The sequence below is a fragment of the Drosophila yakuba genome, chromosome 3R (assembly GCF_016746365.2).
Source record: "Drosophila yakuba strain Tai18E2 chromosome 3R, Prin_Dyak_Tai18E2_2.1, whole genome shotgun sequence".
NCBI lineage: Eukaryota > Metazoa > Arthropoda > Insecta > Diptera > Drosophilidae > Drosophila > Drosophila yakuba.
In genome coordinates, this window is record NC_052530.2 from 24,543,953 (window position 1) to 24,561,933 (window position 17,981).

Genomic DNA, 17,981 nt, shown 5'->3' on the forward strand with positions numbered 1-17,981 from the left:
TAAATTGCACTGCAGTCGCCAAAGGTAATTAGTCGAAAGTGTCAACCGAAGGCATCAGCATCGTTATGATGAAATTTTGTTTGCTTCTTTTGATGGCGCATTTTGTGGCCTCAAACCGAAATCTAAACGATATTCTCAGTCGCGAGGACTGGATTAAAATAGCCAAGGATTACATCAAGAGCCACAAGCCATATAAAGCTAAGATCTACTTGCCCTACAAGCCGCGCATCGTAAATTTTACCAACCCATTCGATGGAGATTTTTGGGACACAACCACGGTGGCCACGAAAGCTGAATTTACCACCAATCCCCAAGAGACTACTACTTACTTTACTACGGAAGCATCTACTACAACGGAGGAGTATAGCACTGAGGAATCTACCACAACTTCATGGGTGAAGTATTCAACCACCGAATTAAGTTACTCCACTTCAGAGGTGCCCGAAACAACCACGAATACTGGGTATTCGACGACGACAACAGGTTGGCCGGAAGTCACCAGCACAGAAGCTACAGATTCACCTGAATCACAAGCCTTATATTCCACAACAACATCGAGTTCAGAATACCCAGATTCAACCACAGAAACAAATGCAAGGAGTACAGAGTATGCTGAATCAACGACAATCAATGCAGATTATTCTACAGGATGGCTAGAAACCACTACAGAAAATGTTTCAAGTTCTACTGGGTTTCCAGAATTAACGACTACTACTTTAAGTCCGGAATTTACAGGGACAGAAGTTTTGGAAACTACCACGGAAATTGAAGTCAATTCAAGCACTATAGGATTGCCAGAATCAGCAACTACAGAAGCGATTACAACTTTTACAGGATTACCGGAATCAACGACTGAATATGTTACCTCTAGCACAGAATCCAACGAATCCACGTTTGCATTATCCTTAGATCAAACTACAACTGAAGCATCAGAGATTTCTACACAAGGATTATTATCAACTACTGAAACCCCGGAATCAACTACATCCTTGCTGGAGATCATTGCCACGACACCGGGCGTGGAAACTACTACATCATATCTGGATGCGGTGATTGACAGCACGGAGGAGGAAACTTCAACATCATCAACACCATTCGGATTAAATTTAACAACAACGGAAATTGTGCAAACGCAAATAGAAACCACAACCCCAAGGCAATTGAATTTCGTCGGAGATTCTGTTCGCCAAAGACCGAGAAAATATAAGTATACTTCAGACACAGATCCCGAACTTTACTGGTACTGAAAATAATGGCAATAAATAAATTAAAAACTTTGAATTTAAATTAAATCGGTTGTTTTATTTGGCAACGCGATTTCAACTGTGGATTATTTTAAGTAAAGGAACGCGGTCACACTGGACAGAAGCTAAACACATTTTTGTTTGAGATTTCTGAAGAACTAAGCAGTTTATTAATAATTTATCGTGCAAATATGAGTTTGGCAAGCATAAGACAGAAAGAAGTTAAGGGCAAAAAGAAAGTACTGCCCAAACTGCGCAATATTCTGGCCAATCCTTATAAACAACACAGGTAGGAGGGAGAAAGCAAGAAAAACCCAATCAACAAGTTGTTTTTTTTTTAATTGTAGCCCAGTTTTGTCAGAGGAGGAAGTGCAGCAGTTTCGCCAAATACTGCAAAATGCAATTCAAAGCAGCGGCGGGGACACCAAATCATTTGCCACTCGATTTGGCATACATCTCGGCCTGGAGAGCTCTCTGCGAGCCATAAACTCCCGGCGTTTCTCCTGCCTATTGGTTTCATTGAGCCTGCGACCAGCTCACCTCGTCCGTTTGATGGCCACTAGTGCATCCGTCAAGGTGCCCACGGCTCCCATTTACGCACAGCCCAAGCTTGAGGAGCTTACCCATGAAATCTTTGGAATAAGAGCGCTTTCCTTGGCCTTGCCCGCTGATTTAAAGTCTATAAGCGAGGACTTGGAACTGTGGATTACTGCCCGAAAGAGGACACCCATGCCTGCCAAGCAGATAGCCCCAAAAACGCACAGGAAACCCAAGAGGAAACCCGAAACAATCCCACCAAGCGTAGACGAAAAAAAGCCGGCGGTACCAGAAAGAAAGGAAGAAAAGAAGGATTGGGGTGATGATTTCATATCCTGCTTTTCGGACGAACCCTCTGTAAAGCTTGACCGCGTGGATGTCCATGTGGAGACCCAAAAACTGGGCAATGCCCTAAGTAACTTGGCCATGAAAGCCAAAAGCAAAAAGCCGATAGCAGAAGTCAAACATAACCCAGTCAAAAAGGAAAAGTCGCCCAGCCCAGAGCCCATGGAGGTGGAGCCAGATGAAGATGACTTTTTGCCCGGAGATCTGCAGAACTACCGCCCTCTTACTGTCCACCAAGTACGTCCCAATCCCGACAAGAAACCCAAAAAGAAGCGCAACAAAAAGGCCACCAAATCCTAGAAATGGTTGGCAACGCAACCGCATCAGCTGTAGTTTTTAGGTTATGTTATTCAGTTTGTTATCGTAATTGTTAAGGCGCCGCACACAAAATGCTCCGGAGTTTACGTCAAATCGCACGACTAGGAAGATCCCTAAAGACGCCAATTTCAACCAGAAGTCTGCCTAAACTGCCCACCACCTTACGGCTACAGGCTCCATTGCACACCAGTGTTTCCGCGTGGAAGTACGACAAGAAATCCTCCCGAGCATCGGATGACTTGGACAGCGACGACGAGGATGATGAGGATTTCAAGGACGAACGGGACTCCAAGGTGGTCAAGACCAAGGTGAACTCACTGCGCGCAGATCTCCTACTGAAAGCTGGTCTCGGCATGGCGAGAAAGTAAGCAACAGCCGAAGATTCTCAAAGTTCCCCCAATAACCACGATGTGTTTCCTCCAACAGCAAAGTAGAACTGAATTTCTACGAGAGCAAGATACGCGTCAATGGAAAAAAGCTGCCCAAAAAGAGTGCCCAGGTAAGACGTGCATACATAGATCACACTCAGTCTTATATGTTACCATTGGCAGCTGGAAGTCGGCGATGATATCGACGTAATCCGGGGCTTTAGTCAATCGAATCCTTCTCACCTGGTCGTGGCCCGCGTCTCAATCCTCTCCGCCAGCGAACGCGAGGAAGGACTCAGCGTCCACCTGAGACGCTACAAATCCCTGCTGGTCGAGAATTACCGGGGACCCAACGCCTTCAAATCCTCGGAACAGGTTGCTCACTAAAACCCATTAGAAATAAAGAGTGCTTTAAAGCTTTACTATTTAGAGTAAGTAGATGAATTCGAGTCAGTTTAAATGAGGAGAAACTGCAGTGTATTATCTTCAAGATAACGCAAGGTTTGAAAGTAGACTTGATTTTAAGTGATTTATTTTATTTTGTAGTGAAACATCTAGAGTATTTTACACAGTTTTCTTGATATGTGTCTTATGGCTACCAGATCCGGCAGCTCTCTGCCTTTGGATGCATGGGACTGCCCAGGGGGCACTTGTAGGCCTCAGCAAAATCGTCGTTGTTCGAAACGGCACCTAGAACGCGGTACTTATCGACGGTGTGTTCATCAGTGAGCTCCTGCCAGTAGTGCTCCGGCTGATAGTCGGCACACCACAGCTGTGCGAATCCCAGGAAGAAGAGCTGCTCTGGCGACAGGTCAAGGCCGGGCATCTGCTCGTTCTTGGGTGCCAACGCTTCGTTTTCCTCCCCACTTCTTTGAAGCTGCTTCATGTGGCTACGGTAGGCAGCGAGTGCACCCCTCAATCCACCGGCGTCCGCAATGTTCTCGTCTCTCGTTTCGTTGCCCCGAATCGTCTGGTTGATTTCCGGTATCAGGTATTGGTTGAAGTGATCCACATAGCACCGAGCCCGTTCCTGGAACACCGCCTCCGACTTTGTGGACCACCAGTCGCGTATCTTACTATCGCTGTCGTAATTGGAGCCCTCTGTATCGAAGCCATGGGTCAGCTCGTGACCTATCAGGTAGCCAATGGTGCCAAACTTCAAAGAGTTGGGCCATGAGCGGTGGTACGCTGGCGGATGCAGGACTCCCGCCATCACGTAGACCGAGTTATCTAGGTTGTAGTAGAAGGCGTTCACCTGCATCCCGACCAGCAGTGTCAGCGGCTTTGCGTCCTTGGGAATGCTCTCTGCGTGGAAGCCATAGTAGCGTTGCAGATACGTGCCCAATACTCGCAGATTGATCAAACTCTGGGCATAGTTGCCTTCCACAATGGTCAGATTATTGATCTCACGGATTAGAGTATCGGATAGCTCTTCGTTTTTGTAGCTGCCAATCACTGGCGTGATGCCGGCCTCCTTGCTCAGCGCCTCGGCCCGCGTCTCCGTGTCCAACCACTCCACATTCTCGAGGATCTGTCGCTGGGCCTTTCGCATTTCGTTCACTATGTCCGAGATCTCGGAGTGTTTCTCATCGGTGAAGTGCTCCTGAGAAGCAAGCGTAAGTTAATTGATATGAATTGAAAAGCCTAATTTTCACACGTTTTCAACTCACCGCCATGTAGAGCCTGTTGAAGAGATACGGCAGCGAAAACTGAACGATCATCAGACAGTTATCCTTTTGGTCTTTGGGCTCCTTGGGCTCCTTCAGCTTGTCGTCCATGCGGTAAAGGAGTCGCATGGCGAGATAGTTGGCCACCGCCTTCGTATGCTTGGCGCACACCTTATCCAGCTCCACATAGTAAAAGTCACAGAATACTTCACCAGACGAGCCGTTGTGGAAGTCAATTCCATTCCAGGCTATCTCATAGTAGCTTCTCCATTGGCCAAATGGTGGGACCTCCTTCTCCTCGCTGAGCAATTCACACTTATCCTTATCGCCTTCAAACATATCCTCAATACTGAGCGCATCGCTCCAAAATGCAAAGACGCCATCGATCGCGGCGGAGATTTCATCATCGGTGAGATTGTAGGCCTTCAGGTAGCCGCGCATGCGATTCTCGTTGAGCTGGTAAGCACGCGAGCTCGTATTGGCCATGTGGGTGGTGTGGACGACGTGGTCGAAGCCCAGCTCCGGAAGTTTAAAGTACGGGGAGAAGGGATGCTGCGGAAGAATTTCCTCCTGGATCAGACCACGGCCGCCGTAGTTGGTGAGATGGGCGCTCATGTTGAACCAACTGAAGCTGGAGGCATTCCAAGCGTCTCTATCGACGGCGGGAAACCCACCCATAGACCTGATAAGCGATAGATAAGCGGGATCGGCAGCTGGCTGCGGAAATAGCTCGGCCGCCAGGCAGGAATTGTAGAAGCGTTGTGCAACGAGAAGCTCGGCGGACACGTTCAGTGCCTCCGCCAATTGCGTCCTGGTCAGCAGCTGCTCCGTCACGTCCGTCAGCGTGTAGCCGATGTCAAGGATATGGCTTCGCTTATTGGTGGATTGCCGCGGAGGCTTCACGTTCTTCCAGTTGCCACACGCATACTCGTAGAAGTCATCGCACGGGTCGACGCTTAAGTTCATGTAGGACTTCATCATGGCGCCATGGGTTCGAAGGTAATCGGCCGTCTCATCTGTAATCGCGTTTTCATGGGACGCATCCCCAACACTCCTAGCCTCGCAGTCGCCCAACAGAACCACGCAGATCACGATGCCAACCAGCAGCGTAAATAAGGGCACTCGAATGTATCCCGAGATTGAGAACATATTGGACCGATTCGCCGGGCACACACGCAGTTTGTATAATATAATCAACGATCGATTGACCCGTATTATTTGGAATACCCAACCAGCTCGACTGCCTAATCCGGAATGCGATTGAGAACTAAACAAGCAGCGGCAGCGGTAGCGGCATCTCTCCGATCCCAACAGCGTGTGCTTTTTTCGCAACCATCTCGACCTATAGCACTGGACAACAGAGATTATAAAGCAGGCATCACTATGACGTCGATGAGCACACTTTCACCATCTATAGCGCGCATTCTAAGCTACTGATTTGCACAATGTTAAGGAGGTCATGGGCAGCTTAGCTATCATTCCAGGCATATTCGTATTTGAATAACCACTTTCGAGGCTTGGGAACGATTTTGCTGCACTGTGTAGTCGGTGCTCTGGCCAAGACTTGACCTAAGCCACACGCTGCTGGTGATAAGGATTTGTAAGTTCTGGGAGATTCATTGAGTGGTGCCTCCATTCATTCAGATTAAAAACATTTCTCAGTTATGGTTCCAAAATCGTCACTTTTCTCACTTACACAATTGAGTTCGAAAGTTTTGGATTTCATCTTTTCAGTTTTTTAATACAAAGAAGTATCTATGAATAACCCTTTTTTATAAGTAATAATTACTTTTATAATATTAGTATTTATAAATTCTATTTACAATTTCTTTTGCCGAAATTAATAGCTTTCCCGCCAATTATAGCTTTCCATATACATAACATTTTGCAGTTTTCGTCTGATAATAAATATTAATGAAACTTAAAAAGCTTATCATTAAATTCTGTTTAAATTATAAACTTCGCGCCCAAATGTCGATAAGCAATACAATACAATCGATAGACAATCACAGCGCTGGCAGTGTGGCCAGAGATGCGTCAAAAGTATTGTTGTTGTGTCTGTAAGCGGCGGCGGTCACACCAGGACGCAGAGTAATTTTGTAAAAATGTCTTTTTCCGCCATCGGCGATTGCCAACTAGTTTCGCAAATATACCAAGTAAGCAGTACTAATACGTGTAATCCGGCGTGTCCTGAAGCCGTTCCGCTTTCAGTACAAGAAGCACCGCGTCGTCTGCAGCGTCAAAGTTCTGCCGACACCTGTGACCCATTTTGAGCGGGAACCGAAAAATGTCTTCCATTGGATGACGGCGGATCGCTGGAGCAGGATTGAAAGTGGGCTGTGGCGTCTGTTCGAGAATCTCAAGCAGTGGCAGGATGCCTTCAAGCTGGACACCGAGCTCATAATCGATCACATCAACGTGCGCGTCCAGGCCACCGATGAGCCGCATCCTGCAACGCTTGCACTTCTGGCGGGTGCGGAGTCCAGCTCCAGGGATCTCTGCCTAGACATTCAGCTGCAGTACATCCCCCACGAGGACACCACCATTGTGGGCGTCATACCGGCCAAGCGCAAACTTGCCACGGAGGCAGAAACCAATGGCACCAGACCCATTCCCAACAAGAGCGTGGTAGCCAACTCGGGATCTAAGCCAAAAGCTGGGTAGGAAACCGTGCCATTAGGACCCTATAAGTTTGTCCCCTAAGAAACACAAGAACCTCATCATTTTAATACCGTTTATGTGCCGTTTATATACTCAAATTGTATGTCTATATGTCAATAGCTTTACGCCACCTTTGCACTTTTAACATTTTATGCACAGAAGTTGAATGCATTTAAATGTATTCTCCATTCCCCTTAGAACGCAATCAAAACCCAGGCACATAGACGCTGACGACGAAGATGATAAGATATCCACCTCGGCCAGCCAACCAACCAAAATCAAACGCGAGCGAAGGTCCATTTCCCAGGGTGCCCAAAAGGATAAGGCTTCCAGCAGCGCCAGTTCCTCGCAGCAGAGCAGCTGCATGAAGCGATCGCACAGTCCAGCGCAGCGGTAAGCTTAGATACAAGGATGTGGGAGGATTAAGAACGTATTGGTGTATTCGCAGGAATTCCAGAGCCAGCTCCGTGGAGTCCAAGCCTGCACGCCGCTCCGGCCGATCACCCATACGCCCGAGTCGATTTAAAAACTTTGTAGTAGGGTACGACACGGAAAGTGTGCTGTAATGACCAGCTTTAATCATTTCCCTGGGTGCACTTTCAGCGAGACAAAGAGCAGCAAGAGCAAAGGACCCAAGCCCAAGGTAAAACGAGTATCGCCACTGCCTGCCAAGGGTTTCAAGGTGGAGCAGATGGACGGGGCACGATTCGATGCACTGCAGCGGCTGGACAGCATGCTGGACATGCCAAGGCCGCGCGAAGTTAAGATTTTGTAAGTGATTCTGACTAGATGAAAATAAAGCGTGTACGAAAGTGCCTTTCAACCTGCGATCTTTTGATTGTCTCAGACTCTTGGAAAAAATGGGCGAAACCGAGGTCCTGAATACGTTCGAGAACTATCGCAATGACTTCGATAAGCTGTTCAAGGAGCGCGAGTTCAAGCCGCGCACCAGTCACTACATGAACATTGCCCACATGGACATAATTGATATACTAAGCAAGGACATTCATCAGCAGATGCTCAAGAAACTGGGCGAGGTCTACAGCAGTCGTAGCGTAAGTATGGGGCGCCCTGGAATCGCATATGTCCTAACACTTCCCGATCAGCAGAACCACACGGCGCTCCTGGTAAACGGTCTGCTCCCGCTGTGGATAGTGCGCCTCTTTATGGACACGTACAAGCTATCGCACTCGGAGGCCGTGCAGCAGATCCGCGACCAAATGAAGTACAACACTTACTTGAAGGCCCTGAACGATGAGCCGCTGAGTTCCGACCTTGACTGAATTTATCCATATATAAAATGGGAACTTGTTTAAATTCATTTGTCTTTATTTAGTTTGATTGGAATCTTTTCTGTACTAAGCATATTACATTGTATAAATACATAATTCATTTGCTTTCGAAAAAAGAAAACGCTTGAGCAACCGAAATGCTGAGAGTGTGCCGGCTGTAATGGAGTGCTCTCTGGGCGACTGGCGGTGATGACAGCGTGGGCGAAGAACTACGAAATTACTTTACTTAGAATCTAGGGTGTAATGTTGATGGAGCGCCCGGCCACCCGGTGGCTATTTAAAACTCAGTCTGACCTTCACACTCTTATGTACAATCTACGTGGACAGTGGGTGAAGTAGTTTACAGCTCATCGTGCTGCTGCTCCTCATCCTCATCATCGCCGTTGGCGCCGTCCTGGCTGCCGGTGGCGGCCTCCTCGGCATCATCCTCCTCATCCTCATCGAACTCCACCTGCTCATCCTGGGAGACGCCCAGGGTTTGGCGCATCATCTGCTCAATACTGTCGGCGAACTGCGAAGTCTCCTGGAGCATGTATCCCGATCGCAGGGTGGCGGTGCGGAACATCATCACAGCCATGTCCTTGGCGGTGTCATCAGCCTCGTCGGCCTCCACGCGGCGCAACAGCTCGCGCATCAGCGGATGCCTGGGATTGATCTCCAGTGTCTTCTTCTGGTTGAGGTAGTAGGTGCGCTGAGGATCGTCGGACTTCTGGTGGGCGTTGGACATGGCCAGACGCTCCATGTTGCCGGTCCAGCCGAAGACGCCGGCCACCAGGGCGCATGGAGAGTTGCTCAGACGCTCAGAAACCTGGGCCTTGGAGATCTGATCCTTGAGTGCCACATCGTTCAGCCACTTGACCAGCGGCTCAAAAGTGCTCTTCAGCGACTCGAAGTTCTTCTTGCTCTTCTCGGACTCGTTCAGCTGGAAACCCTCCTTGGCCACGTTCTGGAACTTCTTGCCATCGAACTCGGGCAGGGCGGAGATGCAGTACTCATCGACGGCCTCCACCAGATAGAGCACCTCGTATCCCTTGCTCAGCAGACGCTCAACGAAGGGCGACTTCTCGACCTCAGCGCGGTTGGCACCAGCGATGTAGTAGATGTGCTCCTGCTTGCCCTTCATGCGCTCTTTGTACTCGGCCAGCGAGGTGACGCCCTTTCCATTGGAGGTCTGGAAGCGGAGCAGCTTAGCGAGACGCGATCGGTTGCTGGGATCCTCCATCACGCCCAATTTGATGCTGCAATGAGTAATTCAAGGCATGATTAGCAAGAGAAATCGAACAATTAAATATCATAGTAAATAAAATACTAAATTTACTAAAATATTTTAACATATTTAATAAATATGCATTAGTATAAACTTTACACGTCACCATGGGCAATATTATAATTTAACGTGGATTTCCTTATCTTATCTGCGCGAAATTCTTTAAAGCAACAAGCTGAATAAAATAAAAGGCTGGCACAAAAAAGAATACACGTCACACTATGGTCAATATTAAAATGGATTCTGCGGAACTTCTTATCAGCATGATCCATAAATAATTCCCCGGTTTAGCATGAAATATGGTTTCTTAATTTCTAGCAAGCAACACTTACTTGGTGGAGAACTCCTTCCAGAACTTCTCGTACGCCTCCTTGTCGATCTTCTTCAGCATATCGAGAACCTTGCGGACCAGCTTCTTCTTGATCACCTTTATGAGCTTGTGTTGCTGCAGAGTTTCGCGGGAAACGTTCAGTGGCAGATCATCGGAGTCGACGACACCGCGGATGAAGCTCAGGTAGTTGGGCATCATGTCGTTGAACTCATCGGTGATGAATACGCGGCGCACATACAGCTTGATGTTGTCGGACTTGGTTCCGTAGCGGTTGAAGGACTCTGATGGCTGCACCTTGGGCACGTAGAGCAAACTCTTGAAGGTCACCTCACCCTCGGCAATGAAGTGCGTCTGGGTCAGCGGCTCGCTGGAATCCTTGGTCAGACTCTTGTAGAAGCTAGTGTACTCATCCTCGTTCACTTCGGCAGGCTTGCGCGTCCAGATGGGCTTGCTGTCGTTGATCAGGGTCCAGTCCCAGGTGGTCTTCGATACTTTCTTGGTCTTGGGCTTCTCATCCTCGGCCTCCTCAACCTTGGCGTCCTCATCCTCCACGTCATCCTCGCTCTTCTCGGGCTTGGCCTCCTCCTCCACAGGCACCTCCTCCTCGACGGTCTTGCTGGACCACATGCGGATGGGGAAGTTGATGAACTGAGAGTACTTGCGGATGAGCTCGCGAACGGTATCCTCCTCGAGGAAGTCCTGGGCTTCTTCCTTCAGGTACAGCGAGATCACAGATCCTCGCTTTAGAGTATCGCCACGGGGATCCTCGATGATGCTGAAGCTGTTGGCGTCCGACTCCCAGATGTACTGCTTGTCGTCGTTGTGCTTGGTGGTCACCACCACACGATCAGCGACCAGGAATGCGGAGTAGAAACCCACACCGAACTGTCCAATCATGTCGTTCATATCGAGTCCCTCCGACTTGCTGGGATCCTGCATCTTGGCCAGGAAATCGGCAGTGCCAGACTTGGCGATTGTGCCCAGGTTATTGATCAGATCCTGGTGGGTCATACCGATGCCAGAGTCCATGATGTGCAGCGCCTTATTCTCCTTATCGGCCTTGATGCGGATATGCAGTTCCGGATTGCTGTCCAGCTCCTTGCTGTTGGACAAAGCCAGGAGACGGATCTTGTCGATGGCATCGGAAGCGTTGGAAATCAATTCACGCAGGAAGATCTCCTTGTTGCGGTACAGCGAGTTGATGATCAGCTTCATCATGCGGTTCACCTCCGTTTGGAAAGTGAACTTCTCGGCCTGCATACGACAAAAGACAAAGAAAAAGGGAAAGGAACTCCCGTTCATACGTGTACCTAGTGATTGACCTGGCATGAACCCACCTTCTCGCGAATCTCCTTCAGTTGCGCCACGTTCAGGCCGTCCAGTTGGATGGCCTCCTCTTCACGCTTCAGAGTCTCGGCATCTGCGGGATTGGGAATGGAAAAAGGGGGCGGTTATCGCAACGCTGACGTGTACCAAACAAAACTCGCCCAACTCGTCGGCGGGGGGGCGTGTCTACGTACCGGTGCGGGAGCCCTCCTTGAAGGAGCCCAGATCCAGGTCAATGGTCTCCGTTGCGGCCTCTTCCTCAGCGGCGGCGATCTGATTGACGCCTAGCGAAAGCGAATCAGACGCCAATTAATTAGGTTAAAACACCGGTTCATGGCGGCGTGGCAAATGCCGACACTTACCTGCTAAAAACAGCAGGCCCAACAGCAAAAAGTACTTCATGATTGGTGGTAGCTTGATTTACGGAGGACGAGCTATCAGTTGGTCCGGCGAAAGGCCACGTCACGAATAACAGATGCAATAAATTAATCCGCACTTGCGACGCCTGCTTTGATTTTTTTTTACTGAAGCCGACGCACGGCTGGAACGCCTTTAAATGCCTCGCAGAGTGACCGTTTTGCGGCGCTGGAACATTCTAAGCGGTTTGAAAAGAAATACCAAAAACTGCCCTGGAAGTTGGATATATTTACAACATAGAGCACAAAAATAGTTTCTATATAAAAAAAATTTACAAATTTGAACGTTTTCAGCTTTAAATTATTATACATTCGTACAATCTATTCTGGACTTTGTTTACAAAAGGATGTAGTTTCAAAACTTTACTGTTTTTTATATTTTTAGTTCACATTCTTTAATATGTATATAGCTTACCACGGGCACTCATCAGTCGGAAAATATGTGATATTTATTTCGAGCGCATAAGTATATTCTAATCTTGTTAAACCCCAACCATGAACTTAATAAATGTTTTATTATCTTCGTACATTTAGCATTTGTAAGCTACCAAAATAGATAATTGAGAATTTCTAGATCTAGCAATGGTATGATGATATAAGCATTTAGGGAGCTTTACCAACTTAGGTATGAATTGTTAACAAAGATCAAGGAATACGTTTCGTTCCACATGATATGATTAAAACAAATAATTCTGTACAGTTCAGTTAATTTTATAATGTTAAGTTAAATATTTTAATGTTGGTACGTTTCTAGTATGTTTAATACTCCGCAAAATTAAAGTTCTGCACCCACATGTGGGTGGCATATCTGGACGTGGCCTGGTATTTTTAACCGAGCCCTTTGGTATTTCGCGACGTACCCGCTGCGGTCACTCTGGGCACGAGGCTTGTTTATTGGGCGAAATTTAATGATTGCCTGTAATCATTCAACATTTGCGTGAGTTGCCAAACACCGACCCATCCAAAATTCCGTTTCGGCCACAATCCGCATACAACCGACTCGTATATATCCAGAAAACAACCGATCCGCAGTCGTCACTCCATCAGCAGCAGCTCATCCGCGGGCAACTAAACCAGAAATCGCTTCTTCGCTCCGAAATCGCGTGAATCTCGTTGAATCGTGGAATCGGAGAATCGTCTCTATGTCGTCTGTATGCTAGTCGTGCAGCAGCAGTACTTGCAGGGCAGCAGCCGCAGTGTCAATTAGCAGTTTCGCATAACACCACCTCACGCGTACACTCTGCACCATCACCACCGCCACCGCCAGCACCACCCCCCCGAAAACCACCCGCCCGTGTGTCCGTGTATCGTCGTGATATCCGTGTTATACAACAAAATTGCACCGTGCCCAACATACGCCGGCCAAAAGTTGCCCGCAAACCAACGCCGATCTTCGCCAGGCGGAGCAACCCGGTCCCAGCGGAGAAAGCGGTTCTGCATCTGCAACGGCAACTGCATCTGCAACTTGGCAGAACTGGTCCGGATTTGCAGGTTGTCGTAAGAGGAGCAGCGACTGCAAGGGCACAACCACAACATTAGCGCACAGTCGATAGTCATAGCAGCAGCACCAGCCCCCACAACTTGAAACAGTTCGGATTGGCAACGGATCGGATCCATCATGAACATCGACGACTACGAATCGCTGCCCACCACCAGTGTGGGTGTCAATATGACGGCGGGCGCAATTGCGGGCGTGCTGGAGCATGTGGTCATGTATCCACTGGACTCTGTCAAGGTGAGACTGCATTGCCGCCTGGTAATCGGAGGAGCAGCATGAACATAACCCGACCTAACCTCACTATCAATCGGAATTTTGTGTGTGCCGCCGCTGCTTCGGCATAATCGTGATGTAATTCCCCACGTCTCGAGTGCAACCAAGAGTTGCGTTCCTCATTAAGAGCTCTGGGTGGTATAGCCAGATACCCACATAGCCACTCTGTGCGCTTATCAAAGCACGTTCCATTGGTTTATGCTTCCGCGATAAGATTAGTCCCAGTGTTTTTCATTTCATCGCTAAATGGACTAGCAGCTCCCATTGGCGAAGCGTTCTGAGCGTTCTCCTAAAAATTCGGTAGGGCCAAGTACACAGGTTCGCCACTTAAACATATGCAAATGTACTTGCCTACCTTCCTACCTCGTAATGACGTTCGCCGCAAATATATATATGCTTATATATGCTTATATAGTGTTATATATATATGTACACCACGCATTCAATACCTATTATTGACCGATTCTTGTTTCGTTGTATTTCACTCAGCTGGCTGGTGGCTCGAGCATTTATTGATTTTTGTGGCCACATGTGTCAATCGCGCAAGTGACAGCCGGCAGGCAGTTGGTTGCCAGTTTAAAGCCTGGCCGGGATTCCCGGCGTCATCATTATAATCTAGAGTCTGGACACAGTCCGTTTGACGAGCTAATTTCGTGAAGTTCTGAAAGCCAGAGCGGAAACCCTAATTGGACACCAATTGAAGCTGCTTATAGGCAAAAATTACCTTTCACTGGGTTCTCTTATCACGCCACCCACCATCGGGATGAATGAAACATGTTGACTCCGCCATCTCTTCGAACTCAGTTCTATCGAGCATTTATGTAATGGAAACTTCTATCAGGTCGTTGTAGCACCGTTTAATTAGGTTTCCCCGCACTCGAGAGGCTACTTTTCACCTTGGATTGCTTTGTTGACTTGTTATTGATAGCAGCAGCCAGCCGGCAGATAGATAAATGCAGTTAGGCTGTATTCCAGGGAATCTTATCTGCATCGCAAAGCCAGCGCCTCCGTAATTTACAATATGGATGCTGCTTCTCTCCGTTCCCAGATACAATTCCGACTTGAGTGCGCGGCAGGCACGCCTTTAAATAAATACAATTAAGTATATACAGATACAATGTACATGTGCAATCGTTAAATACGTAGGCAACTGCAAGTCTGTAGGCCCGGAGTGACTGACTGACTGACTGACTGGCTTGTAAATCAGCGAAAGTTTTGCCGGCTAGCGCACAATTATATATTTGTATATTCCATTGATATCGGTTATTAGTCCCTGCTATTGTGTACAGATTATAGTTCTTATCTATTGCCAATTAACAAGCACACACAAGTTTAATAGCCTAAACAAAATTCGTAATAGAGAAACTGTTTCTTTAATTTGATCTATGCATATTATTGAACAATTATTATTGCTGCCGCATTGCACAATTCGATTCTAGTCAACTGCAACTGCTGCGCCAGATTGAAATAGTTTTGGGAATCACCCCATCAATTCTGAATCACAAATCATGATGAGAGCACGTTCTGAGGTCTTGACAATGTCAGCAAGTGAAATGAATATTGGATACCCCCGACAATTCAGTTGGGTTCCGTATTGTATGTCATGAGTAACCATGACTTGCAGAAGAATAGCCACAAACGAGTCTATTCGCCTAACTTCCCTTGACTTAATCTGAGTTTTTAATGTATTATCAGAGAAAAAGTTAGTAACCCTGACGCACCACTTTAACCACTTTAATCTAGTACAAACAATAAGTAAATTAAATAACAAGTACTGCACCAGTCCATTGTGAAATGCACATTGTAAATATATATATAAACAATTATTTTAAACGTTTTATTATTGCCCACTTATAGACGCGAATGCAAAGTCTTTCACCGCCCACACAAAACATGAACATTGTGTCCACCCTTCGGAACATGATCACGCGTGAGGGCTTGCTGAGGTGAGTGGTACCAAAAGTATATCATATCGAGTGATCACTGTAACCTCCGACTTGCAGACCCATTCGGGGAGCCAGTGCTGTGGTTCTGGGTGCTGGACCAGCGCACTCGCTGTACTTCGCCGCCTACGAGATGACCAAGGAGCTCACGGCCAAGTTCACATCAGTAAGAAACCTCAACTATGGTAAGGCTTTGATATTATCCCACGCCGAAGGGGTCTAATCAACCTCAACCATTACAGTGATTTCGGGAGTGGTGGCCACCCTCATACACGACGCCATCTCTAGTCCCACGGATGTGATCAAGCAGCGGATGCAGATGTACAACTCACCCTACACATCGGTGGTATCCTGCGTGCGGGATATCTATAAGAAGGAGGGCTTCAAGGCCTTCTACAGGGCATACGGCACGCAGCTGGTCATGAATCTACCATATCAGACAATACATTTTACCACATACGAGTTTTTCCAGAACAAAGTAAGTAAAGCAACGAACTTATCTTTGCAATAACTGATGATATTCGTGTGCCTTGCAGTTGAACCTGGAACGCAAATACAATCCACCAGTGCACATGGCAGCGGGTGCAGCAGCCGGTGCCTGTGCGGCGGCTGTAACCACGCCCCTGGACGTGATCAAGACGCTACTGAATACTCAGGAGACTGGACTGACGCGCGGCATGATCGAGGCCAGTCGAAAGGTGAATATGGTGCTATTAGAACTTAAGCAACTACTTCTACACTTCCAAATGTTTCGACAATTGCCTTAAATCGTATTTCACGATTTTTAATTGCCTGAGAAGGTTATAGGTCACGCTAGCTTCATGCCGTCTTAAATGAAACTTTATATACAATGAACTTTAACCGCTTACAGATCTACTACATGGCCGGTCCATTGGGCTTCTTCAGGGGCATGACCGCCCGCGTTCTGTACTCCATGCCCGCCACGGCCATCTGCTGGTCGACGTACGAGTTCTTCAAGTTCTACCTGTGCGGCTTGGACGCTGATCAGTACAAATCGTCAATTACGGGCAGTTCGGAGCCCCGCAAAGCGGACTACGTCCTGCCCAGGACTACGGATGAGGAGCAGATCGATCAGGATCGCGAGTCGGCGAAGGAGAAGGACACCGCAGCGACCCTGCACTCCACTCCGACCTCGGTAAATGCCTCCGGTGCCATTAAGACGGTGTGCGAGCTGTCGACGCGACCCGCCGGGCCAACAATCAACCTGCACACGCGGCACACGGACGTGAAGAGTCCCTACGAAAGGGGCTTCAGCACGTAGGCGCCGCCAGTGGGCGTGGCCGCGAGCGGGGCCCGCGTTCGAAACGTTTGCAGCAGCAGCGACAGCTAAACCTAAGCGTAGCTATTAGTTGGCGGTAGGGAATAGGGAAGCTGGGATGGAACTGGGGGCCTCTTGGGCAGGTGGGCGACACGGTGTTCGAAACGCCTGCCGTTCCGCCAACCACCGCCTGGCCACTGCCCCACTTCCAGTGCACCCGAACCCAGCTGCTTGTATGAATACTCTGCGAGGAGTCGGTGAGAGAGTTTTATCACTCCATAGTCGGAGGTTAAATCGTAGTTGTTGTTCTGCACAAAACTCTCGCTCTCACACACAACACGCAAAACTCCACACACAACAAACACACACACACACACCTTACACCTCCCTTACACACAACAAATACAATGACAGTTTTAGGCAAAAAGCGAAATTCTTGTTAAAAGTATATGCTATTGATAATATTGTATCTATGTTATTTCAAAATGAGAGAACCTTCTTGTAAAATACTATTACCTATGTATTACAAACTTTGATTTACTACATTTATATATATTTTTTTAAACAATTTTCAAATGATATATGCATATATTTATGTTGATCGTTGTAAACTAATCAAGAGCAAAAAATGTAAAGCACACACGCGCGCGCGAGAGAAGCAAATTCAATAATTTGTAATCAAATTACACCCCAAAATCTTCAAACTGAGATGTTACAAAATATAACGAACAGCAGATACAGCTCCCAGAGAACTACGTCTCCCTCAGATTGCCCAATCTATACACCCGGTACTAATTAGCCAGCCCCATGTAGAGCAGTAGCCTAGCTATGTCTATTGTCCTTGCTCCAGGCACTCGACTGCAATTGCTTATTGCTGCACGATCTTTCCCATCCTCTGCAGTGTTTTAATCCATCATCACACATCATCCTCGTCTCAGTGCTAGAGTTCTCCATACTTGAGTAGCAAACGCAGTCTAGTGCCGGAGATCAGAATATACAATAATACATCATATTATTACGTTCACTGTTATTTTTGTTTATATATATGCATAATATATATATATATGGATATGCTACACCGGCGATTATTTAACTGTAAGGTGTAGCGCTAAAATTACAATTTTATTGTTAAAGAATTCAAAAGAAAACACAAGCGAAAGCAAAACCATTGGCAAGCGAAAAAGGCCCATTAAACGGATGAAAGAAGAGATCACTT

The 17,981-nt window shown here is 47.4% G+C and overlaps 7 protein-coding genes and 1 long non-coding RNA gene across 10 annotated transcripts; 5 read left to right on the top strand and 3 right to left on the bottom strand.

Annotated features, from left to right (window-relative positions):
- The first annotated feature begins 16 nt into the window (after window positions 1-16).
- On the top strand, window positions 17-1,292 carry LOC6538196 (cell wall protein DAN4). The gene has a single exon (XM_002098688.4). The coding sequence runs from the start codon at window positions 66-68 to the stop codon at window positions 1,245-1,247; it is 1,182 nt and encodes a 393-aa protein (XP_002098724.2). The 5' UTR covers window positions 17-65; the 3' UTR covers window positions 1,248-1,292.
- A 59-nt stretch (window positions 1,293-1,351) lies between these two features.
- On the top strand, window positions 1,352-2,495 carry LOC6538197. Its single transcript, XM_002098689.3, has 2 exons — window positions 1,352-1,533; window positions 1,592-2,495. Exons 1-2 carry the CDS (start codon window positions 1,436-1,438, stop codon window positions 2,424-2,426), a joined length of 933 nt encoding a protein of 310 aa, XP_002098725.1. The 5' UTR covers window positions 1,352-1,435; the 3' UTR covers window positions 2,427-2,495.
- Window positions 2,496-2,515: 20 nt separating this feature from the next.
- On the top strand, window positions 2,516-3,250 carry LOC6538198 (mitochondrial transcription rescue factor 1). The gene is made up of 3 exons (XM_002098690.4): window positions 2,516-2,808; window positions 2,871-2,943; window positions 2,996-3,250. Exons 1-3 carry the CDS (start codon window positions 2,516-2,518, stop codon window positions 3,197-3,199), a joined length of 570 nt encoding a protein of 189 aa, XP_002098726.1. The 3' UTR covers window positions 3,200-3,250.
- A 72-nt stretch (window positions 3,251-3,322) lies between these two features.
- On the bottom strand, window positions 3,323-6,126 carry LOC6538199 (membrane metallo-endopeptidase-like 1). Its single transcript, XM_002098691.4, has 2 exons — window positions 4,483-6,126; window positions 3,323-4,415 (listed from the first exon to the last, which is right to left on the bottom strand). Exons 1-2 carry the CDS (start codon window positions 5,626-5,628, stop codon window positions 3,408-3,410), a joined length of 2,154 nt encoding a protein of 717 aa, XP_002098727.1. The 5' UTR covers window positions 5,629-6,126; the 3' UTR covers window positions 3,323-3,407.
- Window positions 6,127-6,480: 354 nt separating this feature from the next.
- On the top strand, window positions 6,481-8,528 carry LOC6538200 (uncharacterized protein CG4951). 2 transcript variants are annotated; one of them, XM_015193216.2, is made up of 7 exons: window positions 6,481-6,635; window positions 6,691-7,139; window positions 7,339-7,533; window positions 7,589-7,681; window positions 7,744-7,911; window positions 7,988-8,195; window positions 8,247-8,528. In XM_015193216.2, the coding sequence occupies exons 1-7, from the start codon at window positions 6,585-6,587 to the stop codon at window positions 8,421-8,423; spliced, it is 1,341 nt and encodes a 446-aa protein (XP_015048702.1). In that variant the 5' UTR covers window positions 6,481-6,584; the 3' UTR covers window positions 8,424-8,528. The 2 variants fall into 2 exon arrangements, with proteins under 2 accessions (XP_015048702.1, XP_002098728.2); XM_002098692.3 differs by having other exon boundaries at window positions 8,250-8,528.
- LOC6538202 (endoplasmin) lies at window positions 8,452-11,901 on the bottom strand. The gene is made up of 5 exons (XM_002098694.4): window positions 11,719-11,901; window positions 11,551-11,640; window positions 11,368-11,450; window positions 10,032-11,284; window positions 8,452-9,670 (listed from the first exon to the last, which is right to left on the bottom strand). The coding sequence occupies exons 1-5, from the start codon at window positions 11,756-11,758 to the stop codon at window positions 8,773-8,775; spliced, it is 2,364 nt and encodes a 787-aa protein (XP_002098730.1). The 5' UTR covers window positions 11,759-11,901; the 3' UTR covers window positions 8,452-8,772.
- A 730-nt stretch (window positions 11,902-12,631) lies between these two features.
- LOC6538203 (mitoferrin) lies at window positions 12,632-17,973 on the top strand. Its single transcript, XM_002098695.4, has 6 exons — window positions 12,632-13,507; window positions 15,401-15,489; window positions 15,547-15,671; window positions 15,729-15,964; window positions 16,023-16,184; window positions 16,358-17,973. The coding sequence occupies exons 1-6, from the start codon at window positions 13,391-13,393 to the stop codon at window positions 16,766-16,768; spliced, it is 1,140 nt and encodes a 379-aa protein (XP_002098731.1). The 5' UTR covers window positions 12,632-13,390; the 3' UTR covers window positions 16,769-17,973.
- LOC120321896 lies at window positions 14,018-15,194 on the bottom strand. Of its 2 annotated transcripts, none has more exons than XR_005561625.1 (2): window positions 14,268-15,194; window positions 14,018-14,204 (listed from the first exon to the last, which is right to left on the bottom strand). It is a non-coding gene; the product is annotated as an uncharacterized LOC120321896 (long non-coding RNA). The 2 variants fall into 2 exon arrangements; XR_005561626.1 differs by having other exon boundaries at window positions 14,018-14,225.
- Window positions 17,974-17,981: the final 8 nt, after the last annotated feature.